The following is a 24849-nucleotide window of genomic DNA, read 5'->3' as shown; positions in this document are numbered from 1 at the left end:
CCTTTTTTTCATCAATCTGGACTGATGAAGCCATAATTTATTCGGCATTCGGAACAAAAGGATATTTATAAAAGTACTAGTTGTGCCTCCCGGCGTTGCCCGGGTAGTAAAAATCAGCTTACCTATAAACAATGAAAAGTGATGAGATTTGCTTACTACTTGCTGGCAGGCAACTCTCCAGCAAGTGGCAGGCCATTGCCAAGTGGCCTGGCACATTGCCAATGGAAAATTCCATTAACCTGGTTAGTAAGCTTCAAATGCCGGTAGGCAATGACTTTGCGTCAGCATTGTTGCCCAGCTAGGCTATTCTAATAATAGCTATAGCCGGAATGCAGACAGACATATGACACACGGACATACATTGAGAAATATATAGATTCATGCCTCTTTTTACAAACCAACATTTTGAGGTATGCAGATATATAGTAATGATATTATTGACAGAAACATTTCACCTCAAAGCCTTAGTTTTTTATCTATCCATTGTTGCGCGTCTTCACTCACTATCCAAATGAGGGCCCTTTTTGCATACATACGTGTAAGTTGTGCTGCTTGCAGCTGACGGCTCTCAATGTCCCAACCCAATTTGAAGGTACAGTTGTGTATGCAAATAGTCCTGCTGAGTTCTGGCTGCAAGTAAATAGTGACAATGATGCTGTGCTCAACATAAGTGCACAGCTAGCAGAACGTTGTAATAGTCCAACTTCGACCTCACTGTCTGCCACTTCTCTCGCCGTTGGACAGTACTGTGCTGCACTCTACAACGAGGATAATGCGTGGTACAGGGCTCGAGTCCTGCATTTTTCTTCCACCGCAGCTAAGGTTGGCATTCTATTTTTTCTTAACAAATTTAGAAAATGATAGTCTGAGATTTCAGAGATAGCTGACACCAGACGGCACTCTTTGCTAAACTATAACTTTGGCATTTAAATTGAATTCTCGATATCTTTGCTTGTGTCTGAGTGTGATGCATGACAGTGTTAAAGTGGAATCGGAGAGTGGTGTGCAATTTGTTTTCAATGGGTATACTACAGGTGTTTTTTGTTGACTATGGCAATACTGAAGAGCTGAATCTCTCCAACCTGGCTGTCCTTCCTCCTCACCTTCTCTCGGAGCCCGGGTACGCCATTCAGGCATCTCTCGCTGACATAACCGCACCCGGTGAGAAAAAATGGAGTGATGAGTCGGTGAATGCTTTCTCTAATTTCATTCTCGAGAGCTCGTGTCACGTCCAAGTGGTAGGCAAACATGATTCGACTTACTTAGTTCGACTCACTATAGATGGACAGTCAGCAGCTCAACAACTTATTAAGGGTGAGTCATTAATCCATCACAATCCACTATCTTATTAAGGGTGGGTGATTAATCCATCACGATCCACTATCTTATTAAGGTTGGGTCATTAATCCATCACGATCCACTATCTTATTAAGGTTGGGTCATTAATCCCTCACAATCCACTATCTTATTAAAGTTGAGTCATTAATCCATCACAATCCAATAAATTATTAAGGTTGGGTCATTAATCCATCATGATCCACTATCTTATTAAGGTTGGGTCATTAATCCATCACGATCCACTATCTTATTAAGGTTGGGTCATTAATCCATCACGATCCACTATCTTATTAAGGTTGGGTCATTAATCCATCATGATCCACTATCTTATTAAGGTTGGGTCATTAATCCATCACAATCCAATAAATTATTAAGGGTCGGTGATCCACTATCTCCTAAAAGTTGATTGTGGTATTGTGAATGCCGTGTGACAAATAGCATAATGTGCAGAGGAAACTCGGTTATGAAGGTCAGTTTCTGTTTTCGTTTATCACTGTATCTACTTTGGTACTTATGCTTAGCATATTATGCAGCCCAAGTTGGAGGGTAGACAGCTAAATTTTCGTAATTGTTAAAAAACATTCTCCTTTGTGGTGATCGCAAAGAACCTGACTAAAACAAAGGCTTAAGTATAAAGATACTTTAGTGATCGATATACTTTATTTGTTATAAAACAAAGGTCAAATGTTAGCAATGTAACGCAACAAGTGCAAGATATAGTTTTAGCTATTTGGTTTCATATAAGTACAACTGCTTTTGCATCTCATCAGTTGTATGAGTTTTCTGACTATTACCTTGAGATGACCTAAAGCCGTGGTCACACGATGGCCAAACCGACTTACGTTTGGTTCGGAGGTTGTTTCGGTTCGGCTTAGCCACATGTCACACGGCATGCGAAGTCACTTCACTTTCTAGATACCATACGCATGGAAGCAGGACACTGTTTCATTGGTAGTTTTTATGTATTTGAGCTAAATATTTCTATTGTAAACAAAAAACTTGGGAGGAACAATTATTAATTATAATTACGCAGCTGATTTATCAGAAGATCATTCAGCTGCTCAAAACAAATCACTCGATACAAGAATTTTGCCAACCCTTCCTATCAACAAAATTATATTTTTTGTTAACATATGAATGTTTTTTTATGCCGAGTACATAACAAACAAAAACAGTATTTATCATAATACTGTGTAATAGTCATGTAGTCATGTGTAGTGTCATAGTACTATTTTACATAAATAAATCAGTCAACGATTTTTCATCAGGATGAGTATGACATAACTTCTACATATCTACTTTTATTCTACACGAAAAAAAATCACACCAATTCTCTTACATTTATGCAACACAATCACAAGCTACATTGTGCCTGAGTAAGGCTTGGCAAAATCATTTTACAATATATCATCATATGACAATGGATGACGTCTTTTAATTATTTTACTTATTTGCCAACGAATTCCATATAGTTTTGTGCTCTCATGACATTGGAAATGAAGGTACAAATATTGTACAGATATTAGTCCGGGTGAGCCTTGTCGTAAATTGCTTCATGTTGTTTAATTAACGAAATAAAAGAAATGTGAAGATAATAATAATGTGAAATAAAAATGTGAAGCGTGCTCACCAGAATTTTTATCAGCCAATAAGAGCAGGGATTCGGCCAGGAAATTACGAGCAGGACCGAAAAGGCCAGAAATGTCTTTGGCCGAACAGTTTACAACTGACACCGACGTCGTTTTGCGTCGTTTAGTTCGTTTTGGCTCTCGTGTGACCACCTCTTAAGTCGGAAGTTAAGTAACCAACAGTATCACCATTTCAAGGCAATGCAAATTGGCATACATTTTACTGAGAATTCACCAAAGGTCTTCTTCATCAACATTGAAGTAATAATTACCCTACAGAATGAAAATATTCGATGGATTTAATAATTCACGATTTCACGAACAGTCAATTTTGCGAATTCTCAAATTCCGCGAATAATTAGTTTTATTTTTAAACACAAGGGAGAATAACTACTGCCTCAAATTAAAAACTAGCCACTAGGCAGAAGTACTACACGTAGCCGAGTTCCAAAATTTTTTTAAATCATCGCCGGGGCTTCAAGTTAACCCCATTGCCAATGCATCACACTTCTTTACAAAATTATTCAAGGTTGTCACAAGTTATTCGGCATGTCTTCGTCATCGCAAAAAATCTCTCCTAGTCTTCTTACATTGAAATCAACTCCATCAATCTCTAATACCGAAGTTGAGGACGATCATGATTCTGATCTGGACATTATGGTATGTATTTGATTTGCAATGCAGATAAGTTTTTCCATAATTAACTGCATTAGTTAATTCTTTTGTTTAAAAACTGATCGCTTTCATTAAATACTTCAGCTATTGTTTTTGTACTTAACACTTATCAATTTTTTCTTTTTTGTGTTTACTGCAGATCGAGAATGAAACAACCTACTCCGATTACGAAAACTAGAGACATGTAGTAATATTCATCAAGGCAGGAATATTGGCAGAGAAGCAACCAGTCAACCTAGACCCCTTCATCGACAACAACTCCTTGATATCGCTGCAGCAAACATGATTTAATTATATATTTTATTTCATGTATAGATATATATTTTATTACAAACTTGAGTGTACAAATAAAATATTTCAAATACAAATCAAATTTTACAAATGATGAATAGAGTAAATATAAACAGTTTAGTCTATATGGCGGTTGTCTAGAGCAATAAAATTAAACTGATAATCTTGATAAGTGAATACTATCATGTAATGGTGCTCTCTGACTAGTTATTTTGGCAATAGCAGCTCTATATCGCTGTCACTGTCTTGGGTAGATGTTAAAGGCGATCTCTCGCTACTACATGGCTGGTAAGGAAGTTATCATCAGAACTCTCCTCGTGGCTTACTATTGTAAAGTTCTGCCGGTTGGCCAAAGATTTGTGCTCATAAAGGCGTTTTTGTTCCTTTTTTAAAACATATATTCTCCTCGTAAGTAGCTGCGGTCATTTCTACCTCAATTTCCAGACCTCTTTGAATGATTGGTGATTTTCTAAGAATGACATATACCACCCTTGCAGTCATTGTGCTTGAGTGTAGGATGAAAAATCTCTCTCTCACACTAAAACAAATAATGAAGCGGTAGGGATGGAAAAAATAAATATTGCGGTTTACCGAAGAACCAAAGTAAAATTCAAGTAATTTAGTAAATGGTTTTGAAAAAACTCATTACCACAAATTGTTGGTTCATCAAAGGCCTCCAAATCTATGAATATTCATGAAAACCTCTGAACGCAGCAAAAAATTTATAGCTTAGCACAATCGACTCGTAGTTGTAAGCTAAATATAAAACATAACACGCAATGTGCGCATGCGTAGGGTTAACTCTATTGCTAGACGTAATAGAGTTAACTCTTCATAGTGTGACAGTTTTCAGCCACGAATAAATTAATCCGCGAATATGCATGAAATGGCAATTTTCGCGAAATTTAACTCCGCGAATAAATTCATCCTGTAGGGTATCATCAGAACTCTCCTCGTGACCTACTATTGCAACGTTCTGCAGGCTGGCCAAAAATTTGTGATCGTAAAGGCGTTCATGTTCCTTTTTTAAAACAGATATATTCTCCTCGTTAGTAGCTACGGTCACTTCTACCTCAATTTCAAGACCTCACTGAATGATTGGTGATTTTCTGCGAGTGACATCCACCACCTTTGCAGTCATTGTCTCCGTTTATGATGAAAAAGCTGCGTTTATTAGCTTTCCTGCAAATGGGTCGTGCAGATTATTAAGCTCTCTCTCACATTAAAACGAATAACAAAGCGGTAGTGATGGGAAAATAAATATTGCGTTTTACCAAAGTAAAATTCCATTATTAATTTAGCAAATGGTTTTGAAAAAACTCATTACCACAAGTTGTTGGTTCATCAAGGGCCTCCAAATCGATGAATATTCGTGAAAACCTGGCTGCGGCAAGAAATTTATACCTTGGTATGATCGACTCATAGTTGCTGGCTAAATAAAAATCTAAATGCGTCGTGTGCGCATGCGAAGGGTTAACTCTATTGCTAGCTGCAACAGAGTTAATAGAGTTAACTTTTAATATAGAGTGATTGTGTTCACCCGCGAATAATTTAGTCTGCGAATGTGCATGAAAAAGGCAATTTGCGCAAAACTTAACTCCCCAAATATTTTCATTCTGTAGGGTAAATTGGTCAGTTGTTACTCGGTGCCTCATAGCTCTTATTATGCAATATAACTATAAAAAGACGTAAACTGACAGATCTTCAGATCAAAATTTTGAATTTCCTTTCCGAACAAATTGTAACTAAAATCTTTTAATGAATTTTTGACATTCTTTGGAGCAGAGCTCTTCTAATTATAACAAGACACCATTAATATCAGTTTGATGCTAATCATAAGCAACAAATTTGCAAGGGAAATGGCTTTCGGTAGCCAGCTGAGTTTGAGATAGATTGATGCGAACATGGTGATCTATTAGCTGGTCATCGTCATAGCAGTCTGTGGCTGCAACAAGGATTTTTTTTATAATCTAGCCTGCTCGATCTCTTGCATCCTTTGCCATTTGCTACAGATCTTTACCACTTTCTTCTTTAAATAAATCTCAATTTAAGCATCCGTCTCTGATTGTTTGCTTACTTATAACCAGGACTACGAAAGTTCTTGGCCAGTAGCACATTGTCATTGATTGTTTTTAAAGAATTTTTGAAGGCAGGTTGTATTGAATTATCTTTACAAGAAATTTTGAAAGCTGCAAAAAAGTTCTTTAACAATTCTGCAAAATGAATATCAATATTATTCAATTGAGTGGAGCTATTAATTAAATAATGTTTTAAGAAAGATCTAGCATCTTTAGGCCATAAGATTGCTTGTGTACTGACTGATTTTAACCATGGCTCTCTTGGTAGTCATTGCGGAGTAGCTCCATAATGCTCAAATTCTTCTCAGGGGAATTGCTCAATTATCAAATTTTAACGTTTTTTTGTCTCACAGAAGGCCACGCTAAAGCCCAGTCTGTGGGTGCCGGAGATTCAGAATCGGTTGCTTCTCTCAAGCCAAATGTGTCCTCGTCTAACATCTGTCAAGATGGTTACAGTCGACAGCTAGTAGAAAGTGGTCAGAAAGAAAATGTATTTCTGAGTTGGTTTGAGTCACCTGAAGCGTTTTGGGTGCAAAAGGACGGGTGCGAAGACACTCTAACAGCTCTGCTTAGTTCAGCTGAAAAGGTAATGTCTGAAGGGGAGTTCCATGTTATATGTAGCCAGTGCTAATGGGTGAGATTTAATTACTCAAATAATTCTTGTGCATAAATGAGTGATGCTCAAAACAATTTTTGCAGAGTGCCAGTCAGGGTCAGCCTGCCACGAGTGTTGCTGTCGGTATGGCCTGTCTAGCCAAGTACTCCGCAGATGGTCGATGGTATAGGGGAGAAATAGAGGCCTGTCATGGTCAGTCTTGCGCGGTGCGCTTTATTGACTATGGCAACAATGAAGACATTGCATTGCAAGATATCTATTCAGCAGCAAGTCCCATCACCAAAACACCGGCGCAAGCCTTGAAATGTTCTCTTCTTGGAATATTGCCTATTGGTAGGTAAATGTCCTATTCACTTGGTGTGCTCACCACCGATATTTAGTTATATTTTATGGAGGTATTTATAGTTGTATCAATTATTATTATAAAGTATATATACTACAAACTGCGTTTTAGCAAATATTGTTTAGCAAGTGAAATATTGTGACAGTTTCTGTTCTTTCAGTCTAACTAATAGACAAACCTTTTTGTTACCGAACAATATTTTTCAAAATATCAGTAAATACGGTAAGACTCATCTGAGGTAACTGCTGTAATACTGATTAAATGGAGAGTCTGTTCTTGAATTATTTCAGATAGTTCAAAGATAGTGATAACATTTTGCTCCCGTAAAATAGAAAAAATTTATCGTTTACTTTAAGAAGATGTTTTCAGTTTAAAAGATAACTGCCACAACTAGTGTTTGGCATCAGGTTTGGTAGCAAATGTGAATATATCATTTGAATATATCATTTGAATATATCATTTGAATATATCATGCGAATATATTATGTGAAATGTAATTATAAAGACTAGAGTATCAGCTGATAGTTTATCATGTAAATTGGATGTGTAAGACTAGAGTATCAGCTGATAGTTTACCATGTGAATTGGAGATGTAAGACTAGAGTATCAGCTGATAGTTTATCATGTGAATTGGAGATGTAAGACTAGAGTATCAGCTGATAGTTTATCATGTGAATTGGAGATGTAAGACTAGAGTATCAGCTGATAGTTTATCATGTGAATTGGAGATGTAAGACTAGAGTATCAGCTGATAGTTTATCATGTGAATTGGAGGTGTAAGACTAGAGTATCAGCTGATAGTTTATCATGTGAATTGGAGGTGTAAGACTAGAGTATCAGCTGATAGTTTATCATGTGAATTGGAGGTGTAAAGACCAGAGTATCAGCTAATAGTTCATCTTTTGGATTGGAGGTGTGAAGACTGATTGGTGGTCAGATGCATTAACAGTAAGCCCTGTTGTTTTGTCTGCTACACCTCAAGTTCTGTTCTTTTTAGATAATAAATGGAGTGATGAGTGTGGAGAGAAAATGACAGAGCTTTTGGGAGATGGAGGTGAGTGCATGTTTTTGGCTAAACATGGCGACTCGTATCTTGTGGAGATGACTTACAATGAAGGGGACTCTCTCCTAGATGCTCTGGTGAAGGCCAAGTTGGTGAGACTCGGTCGTGGAAGTAGTCACGGATCTGACCGCTCACAAGGTGCGTTGTAAAGAACTGTAGATATGTGATCAAGATAAAACTTCGATTAAAATTAATAGTTCAAATCTTTAAAGTTTAATATCTCTTTTCACGTAAAAAATATAAGTATATCTAGTGAAACAACAATTGGAAAAAAATGTCCAGCAGACTGTATGATTTAAGGATGTTTGTGACTCTAGATTGTCCAAATCACCATAGTAGAAGTAGAGATTTCCACCATTCTCAGCTCTCTCATGTTGTATCAAGTGTTTGTTATTGTGTCATGTGTTAACCATCTTATGTCATGCAATTTAATGTGACAAATACATTTAACGATGTAGTTTGTTAAGAATTTATTGACTCCTAATTTATATCTATCGGGTTACCCAAACCCTTGATACACCATTTCACTTCATGTTGTGATGGCTAATATACATACTAAACATACATTGTAGATAGCTAATATACACACCTAACATACATGTTAGATGGCTAATATATATCTATATACTAAACATACATCGTAGATGGCTAATATACACACCTAACATACATGGTAGATGGCTAATATATATCTATATACTAAACATACATCGTAGATGGCTAACATATATATTCTAAACATACATCGTAGATGGCTAATATATATACTAAACATACATTGTAGATGGTTAATATATATATCTTATATCTATAAATGTCAATGTTTGTCCGTCTGTATTACTGTGCTTGTGTGCTTCTGTCTGTCCGGCTATAGCGAGAAAGTTTTAAAAATGAGATATCCGCTGCGAGCAGGATTTGAACTCACTACCTCAGGTTCTGGGACATTCATTTATCCAATACACTACATTGTCCAACTGGCCATACCATGGAATAAATTTGGCACATTTTTTGGAATACTTGCCAATCTTTCATCTCTTCACGTTAAACACTGCAGCTAGCGTTGCGCGTGAAGCCAAACCAGAAGAAAAATGCATACCCTTAAGTGAAGAAAAATTTGTAAACTCGTATAGCCAACAAAATTATTGCAATCAGTATAGATCTGTTGTAGGCACCGCAGCTGGCACGGTATGAATTACACAGAAATAAACACTGTAAACGAAAATAATCGTAGTTTGAACACATGCCAATCTTTCATGGCTTGACGTTAAACACTGCGGCTAGCTTTATGTATAAAGCCATACCAGAAGAAAAATCTGAAGGCTTACCGGAACAAAAAAGCTTGTCCATTAGTGAGGAACAATGCTTAAACCCATATAGCCAAGAACACTATTTCAATCAGTTTAGATCTGTAGTTGGCACTGCGGCCGGTACGATATGAATTACACAGAAATAGCATAGGGCACAGAAACTAAAAAATGCCTTCATTTAAAAGTTAAAATGGTGAATGTTCTTGTTGATTAAACGTAAATTTTCTGTACATTACCCGTACAACGTCGAGCATCCAACCAGTATATATGTATGTACTAGCTATATGCCTGGTGTAATAACAACGTTTTGTAAAGACTGAGGGAGTCTTAAAAATACTGTTATATAAATTTTTATACTAGCCATTAACCCACCAAAACGCCTAAAAACATTATATATGTATATATATAAATTTAGTTATATATTAATTTAGTTTAAATACATATGTTCAGTAATGTTAAATGTATTAAACCGTAGAACTAAAAAGTTGGCAACATTTTCGTACTATTTCGTTTCGTACAGTTAAAACGACTGCACCTATCAGATAAGATTTGCCTAAAAGAATATGCTCATATTATATAAGTTGATATAAGATATTATAAGTTAACATTGAGTTCTCCATTGTTTATATTATAAGATAACATTGAGTACTCCATTATTTATATTATAAAATAACATTGAGTACTCCATTGTTTATATTATAAGATAACATTGAGTACTCCATTATTTATATTATAAGATAACATTGAGTACTCCATTGTTTATATTATAAGTTAACATTGAGTACTCCATTGTTTATATTATAAGATAACATTGACTACTCCATTGTTTATATTATAAGATAACATTGAGTACTCCATTGTTTATATTATAAGATAACATTGAGTACTCCATTATTTATATTATAAGATAACATTGAGTACTCCATTGTTTATATTATAAGATAACATTGACTACTCCATTGTTTATTTTATAAGATAACATTGAGTACTCCATTGTTTATATTATAAGATAACATTGAGTACTCCATTGTTTATATTATAAGATAACATTGAGTACTCCATTGTTTATATTATAAGATAACATTGAGTACTCCATTATTTATATTATAAAATAACATTGAGTACTCCATTGTTTATATTATAAGATAACATTGAGTACTCCATTATTTATATTATAAAATAACATTGAGTACTCCATTGTTTATATTATAAGATAACATTGAGTATTCCATTGTTTATATTATGAGATAACATTGAGTACTCCATTGTTTATATTATAAGATAACATTAAGTACTCCATTGTTTATATTATAAGATAACATTGAGTACTCCATTGTTTGTATTATAAGTTAACATTGAGTATTCCATTGTTTATATTATAAGTTAACATTGAGTACTCCATTGTCTATATTATAAGTTAACATTGAGTATTCCATTGTTTATATTATAAGTTAACATTGACTACTCCATTGTTTATATTATAAGATAACATTGAGTACTCCATTGTCTATATTATAAGATAACATTGAGTACTCCATTATTTATATTATAAGATAACATTGAGTATTCCATTGTTTATATTATAAGATAACATTGAGTACTCCATTATTTATATTATAAGATAACATTGAGTACTCTATTGTTTATATTATCAGTTAACATTGAGTTCTCCATTGTTTATATTATAAGATAACATTGAGTACTCCATTATTTATATTATAAAATAACATTGAGTACTCCATTGTTTATATTATAAGTTAACATTGAGTACTCCATTGTTTATATTATAAGATAACATTGAGTACTCCATTGTTTGTATTATAAGTTAACATTGAGTACTCCATTGTTTATATTATAAGATAACATTGAGTACTCCATTGTTTGTATTATAAGTTTACATTGAGTACTCCATTGTTTATATTATAAGATAACATTGAGTACTCCATTATTTATATTATAAGATAACATTAAGTACTCCATTATTTATATTATAAGATAGCATTAAGTAATCTATTGTTTACATTATAAAATAACATTGAGTATTCCATTGTTTATATTATAAGTTAACATTGAGCACTCCATTGTCTATATTATAAGTTAACATTGAGTACTCCACTGTTTATATTATAAGATAACATTGAGTACTCCATTGTTCATATTATAAGTTAACATTGAGTACTCCATTGTTTGTATTATAAGTTAACATTGAGCACTCCATTGTCTATATTATAAGTTAACATTGACTACTCCATTGTTTATATTATAAAATAACATTGAGTATTCCATTGTTTATATTATAAGATAACATTGAGTACTCCATTATTTATATTATAAGATAACATTAAGTAATCTATTGTTTATATTATAAAATAACATTGAGTATTCCATTGTTTATATTATAAGTTAACATTGAGTACTCCATTGTCTATATTATAAGTTAACATTGAGTATTCCATCGTTTATATTATAAGTTAACATTGAGCACTCCATTGTCTATATTATAAGTTAACATTGAGTATTCCATCGTTTATATTATAAGTTCTGAAAATTCCGGAAATAGGTTTTACGATCGGTTGAAGCATTTAGAAATCCGGACTAGAACTTTGTAAACAATAAAATATATTTCTTTTATATAATTATGTTATCAAATTTCAAATCGTACAGTTAAAACGACTACACTCATCAGATAAAATTTGCCTAAAGAATATGCTCTATGTAAGGTATACATAATCAGATGGTTGAAATGATTAGATGGGATTACTAAGAATTACAGATGTAGCTTGTGATTGTTTAAAACCAATGATATACAGCCCCCACAAGGATAGGCGACGGGCATCATATCGGCGGGGCTTAATGATCGAGATCTGTTGGGATGAACCCGAACGCGGCACCCGAACAAACAAATATGCTTAATAAAGCCCTTTGTAAATTTACAAATATTATGAACAATAGTGGTTATTTTACTGATCTGTTGGTTTCATTTTGTTGTCAAATAAATATAGTTGCCCAATATTGTCACCGTTATGATCAGTCATTTGCCATTCACAAGCATTCACGATATAAATAGTCGCAATCGTAAAATAGCTCAAATTCGGTTTTACATTTAGATTTTGAGTATGAGAACTACACTGCACAGCTTTGCCGGCTGTCCCATCTTATTGGCAAGGTAAAACAATGTGACAGCGATGAAAAACTTTGTTATTTTATATTAGGGGTGGCAAAATATTAATCAAAAAATAGGCCGTTGTTCGGGTGATTTTGGGTAAATTATATTTAACTTTAAGCAAATACTACTATATACCTACCAATTTCAAAATTAGTAAAAGTAGATAATTTTAAATGTTTTATTTTCCATGGATCCATTTTTTTTAGTTGGGTGTTACCCCTACATTGTAGAAATTTAAGGTTTGCTATTGCGAACTGCGGGCCTACTGACTGAATGAGCTGATGACACGATAACAGCGAGTCGTGTTCCAAAACCTAACAAGGCAACGCCACCACCCCGCGGGAATCGTCTTAGCTCCGAAACCCAGGCTAGCACAATTCTAACAGAGCACAATCATTAAACCCCTCCCATATGATATCCTTGGGGGGCTGTATATCATTGTTAAAACAAATTATTAAGAGTTACAGATATAGCTTGTAAAATCATGGTGTTAAAGTTATATAATAAGGAAAATGTTAGGGATAAGGGAAATGTGACACAATAGCTTAATAGAAACTTTGTGGCATGCTTGCACTTACAAAGCATTTCGCTTCTTTTGTTAAGAGATAATAAATGTGGTTTGTACATTAAAAAAACTTTTTTAGTTCCAGCTCATTTTTTGGAGTTTGGTTTCATCAAAGGCGACATCACGTCTTACCTCTATTTTCCTAGTGATAGGATCGTAGAGTCTGTAGGCTTTAGACCTAAGGCTTTACCCCACAAACCCCATTGATTCTGCTTTTTCGTCCATAGTTTGATATAATATTTAATAAGTTGACTGGACCTGTAACCTGTTGTTTATAAAGTTTGAACATTCAGTTTTTTGACAGGAAGTTTATTAGCTGCGTTCATCTTGACAGTTGAGAATGAAGAGAAAGCTTTATATTTAAAAAAGCTATTTGTACCAATAAGCAACAAGCTTTCAGAAAGCACTAATAAAACCATGAAACTGCTATTATTGCAATAGCAAGTTCTATACAACACTGGCATGCACTCTTAGCAAGTCTTACTCTACCTTACACAATATGTTACCATTGTTTTCAAACTTTTAGGCAGTCAACATTCTCCTTCTGCACGACCTAAAAACACAACCATGACTTCTGTGAGGCAAGTTGATGGGGCTGGGGACAAACGACACTCCGACCTTGTCTCCATTCCTGAGGCTTCTTTCACTAATCTAGGTGAGTGGTCGAAGCTTGCTAATTCAATACTGTCTGTTGCATTATTTATTGTTTCTGGTTCAGAAGTTCTGGTTCTGGTAGCATTTGGCAAAAAAACAAGAGTTTATCTCACAATAAGATGTGTTATTGGTTAGGCTTGTGGTTTTTAAAATTCCTGAAATTGCTGATGACATAACTACATTAAATAGCAACTGATGACATAACTACATTAAATAGCGACTGATGACATAACTACATTAAATAGCAACTGATGACATAACTACATTAAATAGCAACTGATGACATAACTACAATAAATAGCAACTGATGACATAACTGCATTAAATAGCAACTGATGACATAACTGCATTAAATAGCAACTGATGACATAACTCCATTAAATAGCAACTGATGACATAACTGCATTAAATAGCAACTGATGACATAACTGCATTAAATAGCAACTGATGACATAACTACATTAAATAGCAACTGATGACATAACTACATTAAATAGCAACTGATGACGTAACTACATTAAATAGCAACTGATGACATAACTACAATAAATAGCAACTGATGACATAACTACATTAAATAGCAACTGATGACATAACCGCATTAAATAGCAACTGATGACATAACTACATTAAATAGCAACTGATGACATAACTGCATTAAATAACAACTGATGACATAACTACATTAAATAGCAACTGATGACATAACTACAATAAATAGCAACTGATGACATAACTACATTAAATAGCAACTGATGACATAACTACATTAAATAGCAACTGATGACATAACTACATTAAATAGCAACTGATGACATAACTACATTAAATAGCAACTGATGACATAACTACATTAAATAGCAACTGATGACATAACTACAATAAATAGCAACTGATGACATAACTACATTAAATAGCAACTGATGACATAACTACATTAAATAGCAACTGATGACATAACTTCATTAAATAGCAACTGATGACATAACTGCATTAAATAGCAACTGATGACATAACTGCATTAAATAGCAACTGATGACATAACTACATTAAATAGCAACTGATGACATAACTACATTAAATAGCAACTGATGACATAACTACATTAAATAGCAACTGATGACATAACTGCATTAAATAGCAACTGATGACATAACTACATTAAATAGCAACTGACAGAATTGACTGCAGTGTTTGCTGTTCAAAGACAAAAATTACAAAAAGAATTTCTCACCAGCCGAATAGTAGAATAAAAATTGGTTATTTAAAAATATCATGAAATAGGTTAGTCTAGAGACCATACAATGTATGGCGTGCTAGTGTTGAGGTCTGACCCCCTCCACCTCTTCATTTCGTGTATTTTAACTTCTCAAATAATCCAAAAAAATTTTTGTGCAGTTTTTATTCTCTTAACAAATGGCAATTTAAAAAGGTAACGGGAAGGTGTATCTTGCTATTGAGTTTAGCATCAGGGATGTTACATGCTATGAAGCAGCATTTGTAAAAGTCCTATGAATTTGTTTAATTCATTGGATTGTGAAATAAACCTTTGTCCGCATCAGTAAGGCTGATTGAAGGGCTCTAGCAGTAGGGAATATAGCAGCACAGTTGAGCATGCTAGAGAATACTGGAATATAGTTTACTAGAGTATTTACTTGGTACTAGATGCTTCGGATCAATGACAGTTTTAGCTGATTTTTAAAAATCATTGGTACCATGGCCTACCAATGGCGTATGTGTCTGGAACTCAAAAGATTTTATTCTAACACCCCATTAAAAGGCGCACTAGCAGTCAGTCTGGAGTAAAACATGCAAAAGTAGCATTTAGTTGCCATGCAGTGTGCCCCAACTGTTCTCAAGGTCTTACAGAGGTTCAGCTTTAAGCGTCTTGTACAAACATTTAGGTGTAAAGGTTGGAGCAAGGATAGAAGGTAGTATAGTGCATGTGGTTAACTCGGATGAAATCTACATACAACTTCTGAAGCATAAGCCAGAGATCGACACTATTTATGATGCCATGAGCGTTTACTACAAGGCAGATCGGGGGCAGCCAGTCACAGATTTAGCTGTCAATGGCTGCTATGTCGTGCAATTTCTACAAGACAATGAATGGTACCGTGCCAAGGTTGTCTCGGCTAATGGTTCAGATATTGAGGTATGTATAAAATCTGATTTATAGGGTGTTACTCATTCTAAATTTCCTTCCGATTATAAAATTTTAAAAAGCTTTATTCTCCATCTGTCGCTTAAATCTCTGGATTGTCTAGATTTGACACTAACTAAGCACTGCTTTCTTTTACAGGTATTTTATGTTGACTATGGTAACACCGAAAAAGTTACAAAGGATAAAGCCCGAATGTTGACTCCCGAATTTTCGAAGATGGCGTGTCAAGGACTGCGCTGTTCCCTTTATGGCTATAAAAGGCGCCTTACGGACAATGAGCTAGTCTTGTTCAAGGAAAAATACTCCTTTGCTAATGTCGAAGGTAGTTTAGATTTAACAAAATACTATCTCAGCTGTGACTTGAAAATATTTTGTAGTTATGTTTAATGTTAGTGGTTGCAATGCATTCACACACTTGCCTGACAACGCTAGTTCTAAATGAGTACAGGAACAGAGGTTCACGTATTCTCTGAATCTTGGTATTAGGAGACTCTTTTTTTCAGTCAGCGAAGCTTATGGTTATGTTCATCATCATCGGCTCATTGGCTGCAGACAGTTCCAAAGTGTTAAGATTTTACTCCGTCTTTTACACTGTAATTATACCTGGCACTCAACTATCACAGTCACAGTAATCTACTACAAGACATCTGCTAGCTATAATTAATCACAAGAAAATACTTGGAGATTCGCTACTATGAACATTTAAAACCCAACAGCATCAATATTGCCGAACAAACTCATGGGTAACAAAAGTTTACTTTGTGGTGTAGCATCAAGGTTTCATACGTTTTAAATGTAATCCTTTTTATCGGTATAACATATTTCAAGTTACTAATACTTTGAAAATTCACTGAATATCTAATATGTCTGTTAAATGAGTCATGATCGTGACTGCAATTTCTCTCATTTCTCACTACTTGGTGCCTCTTTTTTCACTCCTGAGGATCACGGATTTTCAATAGTCTCAATTCTAGCGTGTGTGACACTGGGGGATCTCACGTTCATTGTTCTTTATCAAATTCTGGCTGAAACATTGCTTGAATTGCCTAAAATTATTCAAGTTGTCACAAGGGCAGGCATGCAATTTCATCAATATTGTTGCAGAATCTCTAGTCATAGCCCAGGTCATAATTGGTACTATTTCTTCTGTTTAGTAACTACTTGGTAGAAGGCATTTGTTGCTTCCACCATGTAGCCAGTGTAACACGGTGTTCGTATTCCCTGCTTTTAAAGTATTTAGCAAATGGTTTCACCGAAGTAATCACTGCGCTCTTGCGGTTATAGCAACAATGCAATTATTTGAGGTGAATGAAACCTGTTGTTATTGTGATGTCACATTTGCACGAAGCAAGGACCACTATTATTCAAGTTGCAGTTTTTCATGGAAAGGTGATAAATACTACCCATATTGCTGATTGCAAATTGTTTTTTCTTGGCCTGACTTTTCTGAAGACAAATCTTCTCGATGTGATGCATGCAGCTTACATGATCTTTTTCCTATACAGTAATACCTTGAGATATAAGCATAATGCGTTCCTCGACTTAGCTCGTGTGTCAATTCATTTGTCTCAAATCAATTTTTCCTATATAAAATAACTAAATCCGTTCCCACACTTTGAAAAAAACTCACAAACAGGATATTACAATGGAAAACATGTTTTAATTGCTCTAATTCACCACCTTCACTCACAAGATAACAAATACCTTTCTCATGGTTATGATCTGCAACAAAACGGTACTGTACATTATGTACAGTACTGTATGGAGTTCTTATATTCAAAGACAGGCAGTCACAACTAACAGCAGTGTGAGAGATTTGACAGCGACATATTTGTGATACTACGTTACTTAAACTTTAAATTTAATTTAAATGACATTAGCACCCTCATACACTCCCTGAAAAATAAGTTTTACTCTACGCTACACTAAACTGATCAGACGAAAAAACTGACCGATGCTGTTGTTAGAAATGGCCTCTTGCGTACTCGAGAACCGGCTCATATCTCTAGGCAAAATTTTGCTCGAATTTTCCCTCGCATCTTAAATTGCCGCTGTCAGGACACTCATATCTTAAGGTATTGCTGTATATTAAAAAGGTTCCCTGCTCATATTGTATAACTCTGCATATTTCCAGGCGTCATCAAAGCTGGCAGTCCTAAAGAAGTGATAGTTGATCTATTTTGTGGTGAAGATCGAGTCGGAACTCTGCTAGATCTCAGTTCTGCTAGTTCATCAGCATCATCAACCCCTCAGCGACCGCAACGGGCTCTCCATTTCCCACCTGTGAAAACCCTATTGGAGAGGGTCTTAAATGGTTACCTGGTCTATGAGGTGAGCCAGCAGGAGTTCTACATACAGCCAGCCATCAACACGGATACCATAGAGGAAGTCACACAGAAAGTCCAAACTAATGCCACCAGTGGATGTCAACTTACAAATCTTTCAGTTGGCCAAGCTTGTATAGCCAAGTTTAATGAAGATGGCACCTGGTACAGAGCTCAGATAACGGATGTCTCTTCAGATGAAGTCGGTGTTTTCTTTGTGGACTTTGGTAACAGCTCTGTGGTAAACAGAACAGAAGTTCTACAAATTAGTGAGGACCTCTCCAGTATTCCTCCCCTTGCTCTGCGCTGCAAACTGGCCACAGAGGATGCTTCTAAGAGCCTCACTGAGTGGGCTGCAGGTTAGGACTTTCCTATTTCATAGAGTTAAATGAAATGAAATTGTTGCTTTTGTCTCTCTGTATCGCTTCAAATTCATCCTGGCTTCAAAATATATAAAACTGAATGCAAATAAACATGGATCCAAACTAGCTTGTCCAGCTTGATATACACATTAATAATCATATCCAACTATCCAACTGCAAGACAAGAATTGTACAATTTGTCAGTAGAATTTATAAGTGGGCCTGTATTAAAACCAACTTAAGTTGAGATTATGATCACTCTATTGCTTTTTGGTTTTTGCACATCTCAAAAATATTTTTTGAAACGAATAGCAACAACGATCTGTTTGATATAAACCTTAGTTTTTGATAGCATATTTATTAATCATAAATTCATTTTTTCATAGTCCTAGTGAGGTATACATGTTCTCATTCTACACCGTCATAATGAGATATACAAGTTCCCCATTTTCAATGGTTCTAATGAGATTTACATGTGCCCATATTTGAATAATTAAGTTGACTAAGAGATTTTTAAATCTCTTAGTTTGCTGCCCTAGAAATATAAAAACAGCCCAATTTTTCTCTCTATACTCATATTAAGAATTGCATACTTAGCAATTAAAATCTGAAGTCGTCAGCATTCCAACATCCCAACATCCCAACATCCCATTCAGTTAACAGTTCCAACATCCCATCACGCATTCCTATAAATGGTCTTTGGTTAAGTCTCACAGATGTATCTAGTTGTTTAAATTTTTGTATCACCCCTCCATTAAGGATGACCAGTTTAATTTGTATATCGCTGTAGTAGAACAAGGAAGTTATACTGTTATTTATATATAAATCTATTATGAAATGAGTTGCTCCCAAAAGTTTAATAAGTTAAAACTTTTGTAAAAGCAGCCATTTCTATCAGCCACAGTGTTTTTATAAGTGATTGCAAGGCTATAAAGTTGTTTAGTAGACTTATATTTGATGGTGTTTTACCTATGAAGTTAGCTAACAATAGCTCAATAAAGAAATTAATCATTTGTACCCATGCAGTTTTGTACCCATCATTTGTACCCATGCAGTTTTGTACCCATCATTTGTACCCATGCAGTTTCAGTCAAATCAGAAGATATAGTTTGCTAGCTGTTGAAAGTTGTAAAGTTCTACCCTGGTACTTCATTTAACTTTTTTATTATCATTAACTGTCCTAATCGTAATATTAACTATTATAATATTACTATTAACTATTATAATATTATTTATCCTAATATTATTCATCATGTTATTATTATTATTAATTGTATCAGAAAAGGTAAAAAACAACAGGCTGACTTATTTTGAAACTCATGTTTCTCTTATGAAAATCAAGCGATTATTTAGTCTGAAATGTCTCTTATCGCATGTTCAGAATCGCGTCAACTGTTTTTTCTGGTGATATTACATATTTTATCAATCGGTTAATTACTTGCAGATGAGCTCCGAGCTACTATTAAAAAAGTTGAAGGCAGTACTTACGTTGTGAGTCTGGCAAATGAAGAAGGTGTTCAATTTGTTACTGTTCCCCAAGATATCCAGCCTGATATCAGTTCTATCCCCTCCACACAAAAAAGTGTCGCTGGTTCGGTTTCAACTGACAGCATCTGTTCCTCACCTGCCAGGCCAGATGTAACCACTTGTCTAAAATTTCACTCACAACCACCTTTTAATGGGACGCTGACTGGTTACCTGGTCTATGAAGTGAGTCAGCAGGAGTTCTACATACAGCCAGCTACCAACACCGATACCATAGAGGAAGTCTCACAGAAAGTCCAAACTAATTCCATCAGTGGATGTCAACTTTCAAATCCTTCAGTAGGCCAAGCTTGTATAGCCAAGTTTAATGAAGATGGCACCTGGTACAGAGCTGAGATAACGAATGTCTCTTCAGATGAAGTCGGTGTTTTCTTTGTGGACTTTGGTAACAGCTCTGTGGTAGACAGAACAGAAGTTTTACAAATTAGTGAGGACCTCTCCAGTATTCCTCCCCTTGCTCTGCGTTGCAAACTGGTCACAGAGGATGCTTCTAAGAGCCTCATGGAGTGGGCTGCAGGTTAGGACTGTCATGTGTTTGTAACATCATGAAGCAATTCTCGTTTGTTTCTAGATTCTACATTCTTCATAGTTTTCATTAATTAAAATTTTGTGATTTTAAGAGAACTTTCAAATTTTTTTGATGTTTTCAACTGTCACACTTGGCAAAAAATCCTTCTTTTGTCTTTGCTATGTAATCCAGTCTTATGGAAAACTTGCAGTTGTCCCGCTACCAGCAACTTGGCAGTCATCTATATATAGACAGTACTTGTATCTCAGAATCCATTCTTCAAGCTCCATCCATCTATTGAAATCTCGCATAATCCTAGTGCATGTTCGAAATTGCGTTGTATTTTGTGTCTCATTTATATTCTTAAAAGTGAGAAGAAAATTTCATTCAATTTATTGCAGAAACTTTCTTCGCCTTAAAGATGTGATTGCGTCAAATTTTGATTTTGTTGTTAAAGGCGATCTCATTTCAAGATATTTGAAGATTAAAATCAACAAATTGATCGCGGTAAAAACGCTCAGAAAAAAAGATGTGCGCAGACTTGCCCAAAATGACGTATATAGTGTAACAGCCTGTCTCTACCTCTCGTATTCAAATCGGCTATTTGCGATAAGTCTAGTCTTACTTGGCTTTATTGGCATATATTTTTCTTTGTATTTACGCATGATTGCTAGAATACAATTTTTAATCCATCTAAAGATACATCATTATAAATGTCTAGGTAAAAGGTAATTAAAAGTTTGTCATATTAGTTTCCTCCAAATGCAGTTTAAACACCGACTACTTTAAGAGCTTGTAATCACATTTTCACATATTTTGCACCTACAACACAGCAGCCACGATGAACCTTCTGATACCAAATAACTGTAATGTGAATTTTGTTACAAATCAACCTTTGCGTTCAGTATTGAGGCTTTGTAATTTTATTTGTCCTCCGAGATCTTCAATGCCTACTTCAAGGTTTCAGATGGTGTTAATAGCTCTTTTACAGTTAATTTGTGCTGATTGTTGCCGGATTAACCTTCTTTATTAACTTCCAGAAAAACTTCGACTGCTGCCTAACTTGAAGCATCATTCTTTTAAAACATTAGAGCAGGTACTATTATTGAGTTTCTAATTCAACCTTGTGAAACTCAAATGGCACATAAATATGGAAGTTAAATAATTTAATTTAGTAGAGCAGGCCAATTTTCTTAGTTTACTAACGCTTAGCAGATTATGCAAACAGATTAAAGACAGAATACTATCAGTAATTGAGTACCGTCTAGATGCCAAGACCTAACTGAACAAAGTACCTAATGGCTGGTTTCGTATAATTAATAATACTCCTGCCATTATTTAAACAATGCAAACATAAGCGCTGGTTGTGGCCAGATTATTAATTCCAACAAAAACAAGCAGTTGTTATGATTTTCACCTATGCTAATCTTAGACTAAACCTATTGCTAAAAGCAGAGCCCAGTTGAGACTAAGCAGTATTAAAGATGTGGTTGCGTCAAAAAATTCGATTTAATGAAATTGAGACCCATAAAAGGCTAAAACATCAGCTACAATTTGATGCCATTTTTGTCTTTGTAGACCAACCCTGTCCAGAGATATATGCGTTTGAATGAGGCCCTCTTTTAAAAAGCTCACATTCCAGCGGGTGCTTCTTTCGTGACGTCGCAAGCAATATATCTGAAAAGAAACCATGAGCGATAAATATGAGGTCGCTTCCTTAGCCAATTATCAGCGCGAAATTTTTATATAGGCCATAATAAATGTTATCACTCGTAAAACGTGTTGTCTGTGATCTCAAATTTAGGGATTTTACTCTATTATTAAATCGCATGGACATCGACATTTACTAAATTAATTAACATCGTTACTTTAATGAATTACTCGATTGACACGTCTTATTGGCGAACAACATATACATAATACATGTAATTGTAAAATTGCTGTAAAGTTACTGCGAAGGTGATTCCAAGTTTTCTTGGCATCATGTAGTTGAAGTTCTACGGAGAAAGATCGGAGAATGGAGGTAAATTTATCTTTTACTTTGAGTCTCCTATAGAGTTTCCTGTTGAGTTTACATTCAGATTATATTTCCCTGTTTGAGGCTAAAATGTAATTTCCTGCGCGTGCGAGATACGTATGTATAGTGAGTTCTTGACGGCTTCTTTTTAATCTTTAGCATCTAGCTATACAATGGCTTAGATTGATGAATATACTAAAGTTAATATTTTAGTACTCATTAATACATGTACTAATTAATAGAATTACAACTTTTTGCTATCACCAATCATCGTTTTATATTTTTTATCGGTTCACCTAGCTACATTTGCTTCAAGTTTTCTGTGGCAGCTTTATCTAGTAAATTAGATTTATGATTTGACATTAGATGTTCACTTTTTACTTGTAGAAAGTGAAGAAAATCGATTGATCAATGCAAATCTTTAATTTCCAGAACCAAAGCTTCGAATCGTTGGCTTGGCATACTTGCGCCTTTTTTTAAACGTTTATTCGTTTTTAAAATTACACTCGCAATCTATTTAACTCCCAATTTGAAAGCTTTCAATGGATACGCTTTAGAATGACATATCTATGAATGACATATATTTATTTCATTTGTTTTACTGATTACAGAATGTTTATGTTGTCCCACCAGCCGAAGCAGCTTTGTCAGTGTGGAAACTGCCATAAAGGGGAAAGAGAGACTTGAATGTGTGCTGCATAAACCATGATGTTTTGTTTGAGTTTGTTGCAGTAGATGAATTTGTCTTATTGTATCAGCTAAAACTATGTGAGTGGCCACGACTTGATGAATATTTTTAATAAAAGCTTCATGCCGAGATGAAAATATTTTTGCTTGTAAAAATTATTGAATAAAATATTATTGTTGAAGATAATGCAAAACATGATTTGCAGAATATTGTAGTGAATTGGATATGGTATATGGATGTCCGCAGAGCTGGAGAATGTGAGTTCAAATCCAGTTTGCAGCAGACTTCTCATCCTTAAAACTCTATCCCTATGTATATTCTTTTCAAAGACGCGGCTTGCTTACTTACGGTAGTAAGAAACTAGTAGTCGGTGTAGGCAATCATATACAGCCCCGCCCCAAGGACAGGCGACGGACATAAGGTGGGCGGGACTTATGGAAGGCTGTATATCGTTAGTATTTGTAGCGGCGGGACTGCTGATACAAAGACCTTATTCTACATAGTTAGCTTGACAGAATTACCGTAGACCGGTAGAATTGGTAGTCGGTACCCAAATGTTTACACAACATTTGGAGAAAGTGAGTAGAACAAATTTTCAATTTTCGTTATTTGATGCCTTTGAAACATTCATAATAATGCATCTGTAGCTGGATTTAAAATTTTATTCTAGCCAACATAAGCAAATACAAAATAAGATACATGCCAATAGAGCCGTGTAGGACTAGACTTTTATCGCAAATAGCCGATGTGAATACGAGAGATAGAGACAGGTTGTATAGCACGTGACATTTTGGGCAAGTCTGGGCACGTTTTTGTGACCTGAGCGTTTTTACGGCGATCAGATTTTTTCGATTTTAATCTTCAAATATCTTGGCAATGAGATCGGGTAACAACAAACAACATATCAACTGATAGAGAAAAAAAAATGCTTTCCTTTAAGATCAACTCAAATTTGACGCAACCACATCTTTAAGAAAAACCTTGTATTCTGTATGGGAACATAACTTCAAGTTTTATTTAAACCATAACTGCCATGAACAGCTTTCATTGTTTGTTCATGGGTAAATCAGACTGATTGATTCCGATTTTGTACTCAAAATAAAAATTGGTCCACCAACTTTCACAGTTATTTTTGTTTTTGAAAGCTTTTTACAGCGATTCAATATCGGTGTCGCAATTGACACAACAAGCCCCGCCCATAAATATGTGACGTTACCTAGCTTTTTAGGGACGGAAGTTGGGAATGTTTAGTCCGATCTAGAATTATAGAGATGGGTGTCTTAAAACCCATTATTCTCTAAATTCAGCCTTGAAAATAATCTGTTTTTTCTGAAAAGTACAAGCAATGTTAAATAGCTTATCTACTTTTCATAAAATACTGAGATTATTTTGAAGGTTGAATATTGACCGGGCTGTTGCAGGGATTGCGTGTATGTCACAATTTCCATTTTCATAACGTTTCCATAATTCATTTCCATATTATTTCCATTTCCATAATTCATTTCCATATTATTTGC

General features: G+C 34.9%; 1 protein-coding gene across 1 annotated transcript in view; it reads left to right on the top strand.

The window, feature by feature from the left end:
* LOC137385851 (tudor domain-containing protein 6-like) overlaps nucleotides 1-24849 on the top strand; it is a 52957-nt gene that overhangs the window by 6790 nt on the left and 21318 nt on the right. The window contains exons 5-14 of the mRNA XM_068072425.1: nucleotides 559-822; nucleotides 1035-1314; nucleotides 6364-6596; nucleotides 6710-6959; nucleotides 7967-8170; nucleotides 13597-13725; nucleotides 15629-15879; nucleotides 16027-16210; nucleotides 18023-18571; nucleotides 20019-20636. Of these exons, the coding sequence (XP_067928526.1) occupies nucleotides 559-822; nucleotides 1035-1314; nucleotides 6364-6596; nucleotides 6710-6959; nucleotides 7967-8170; nucleotides 13597-13725; nucleotides 15629-15879; nucleotides 16027-16210; nucleotides 18023-18571; nucleotides 20019-20636 (2962 nt within the window). The remainder of the gene's footprint in view (nucleotides 1-558; nucleotides 823-1034; nucleotides 1315-6363; nucleotides 6597-6709; nucleotides 6960-7966; nucleotides 8171-13596; nucleotides 13726-15628; nucleotides 15880-16026; nucleotides 16211-18022; nucleotides 18572-20018; nucleotides 20637-24849) is intronic.

The sequence above is a fragment of the Watersipora subatra genome, chromosome 1 (genome assembly GCF_963576615.1).
Source record: "Watersipora subatra chromosome 1, tzWatSuba1.1, whole genome shotgun sequence".
Taxonomy (NCBI): domain Eukaryota; kingdom Metazoa; phylum Bryozoa; class Gymnolaemata; order Cheilostomatida; family Watersiporidae; genus Watersipora; species Watersipora subatra.
The sequence above is the reverse complement of the archived record's forward strand: the minus strand, read 5'-3'. Positions and strand labels throughout refer to the sequence as shown.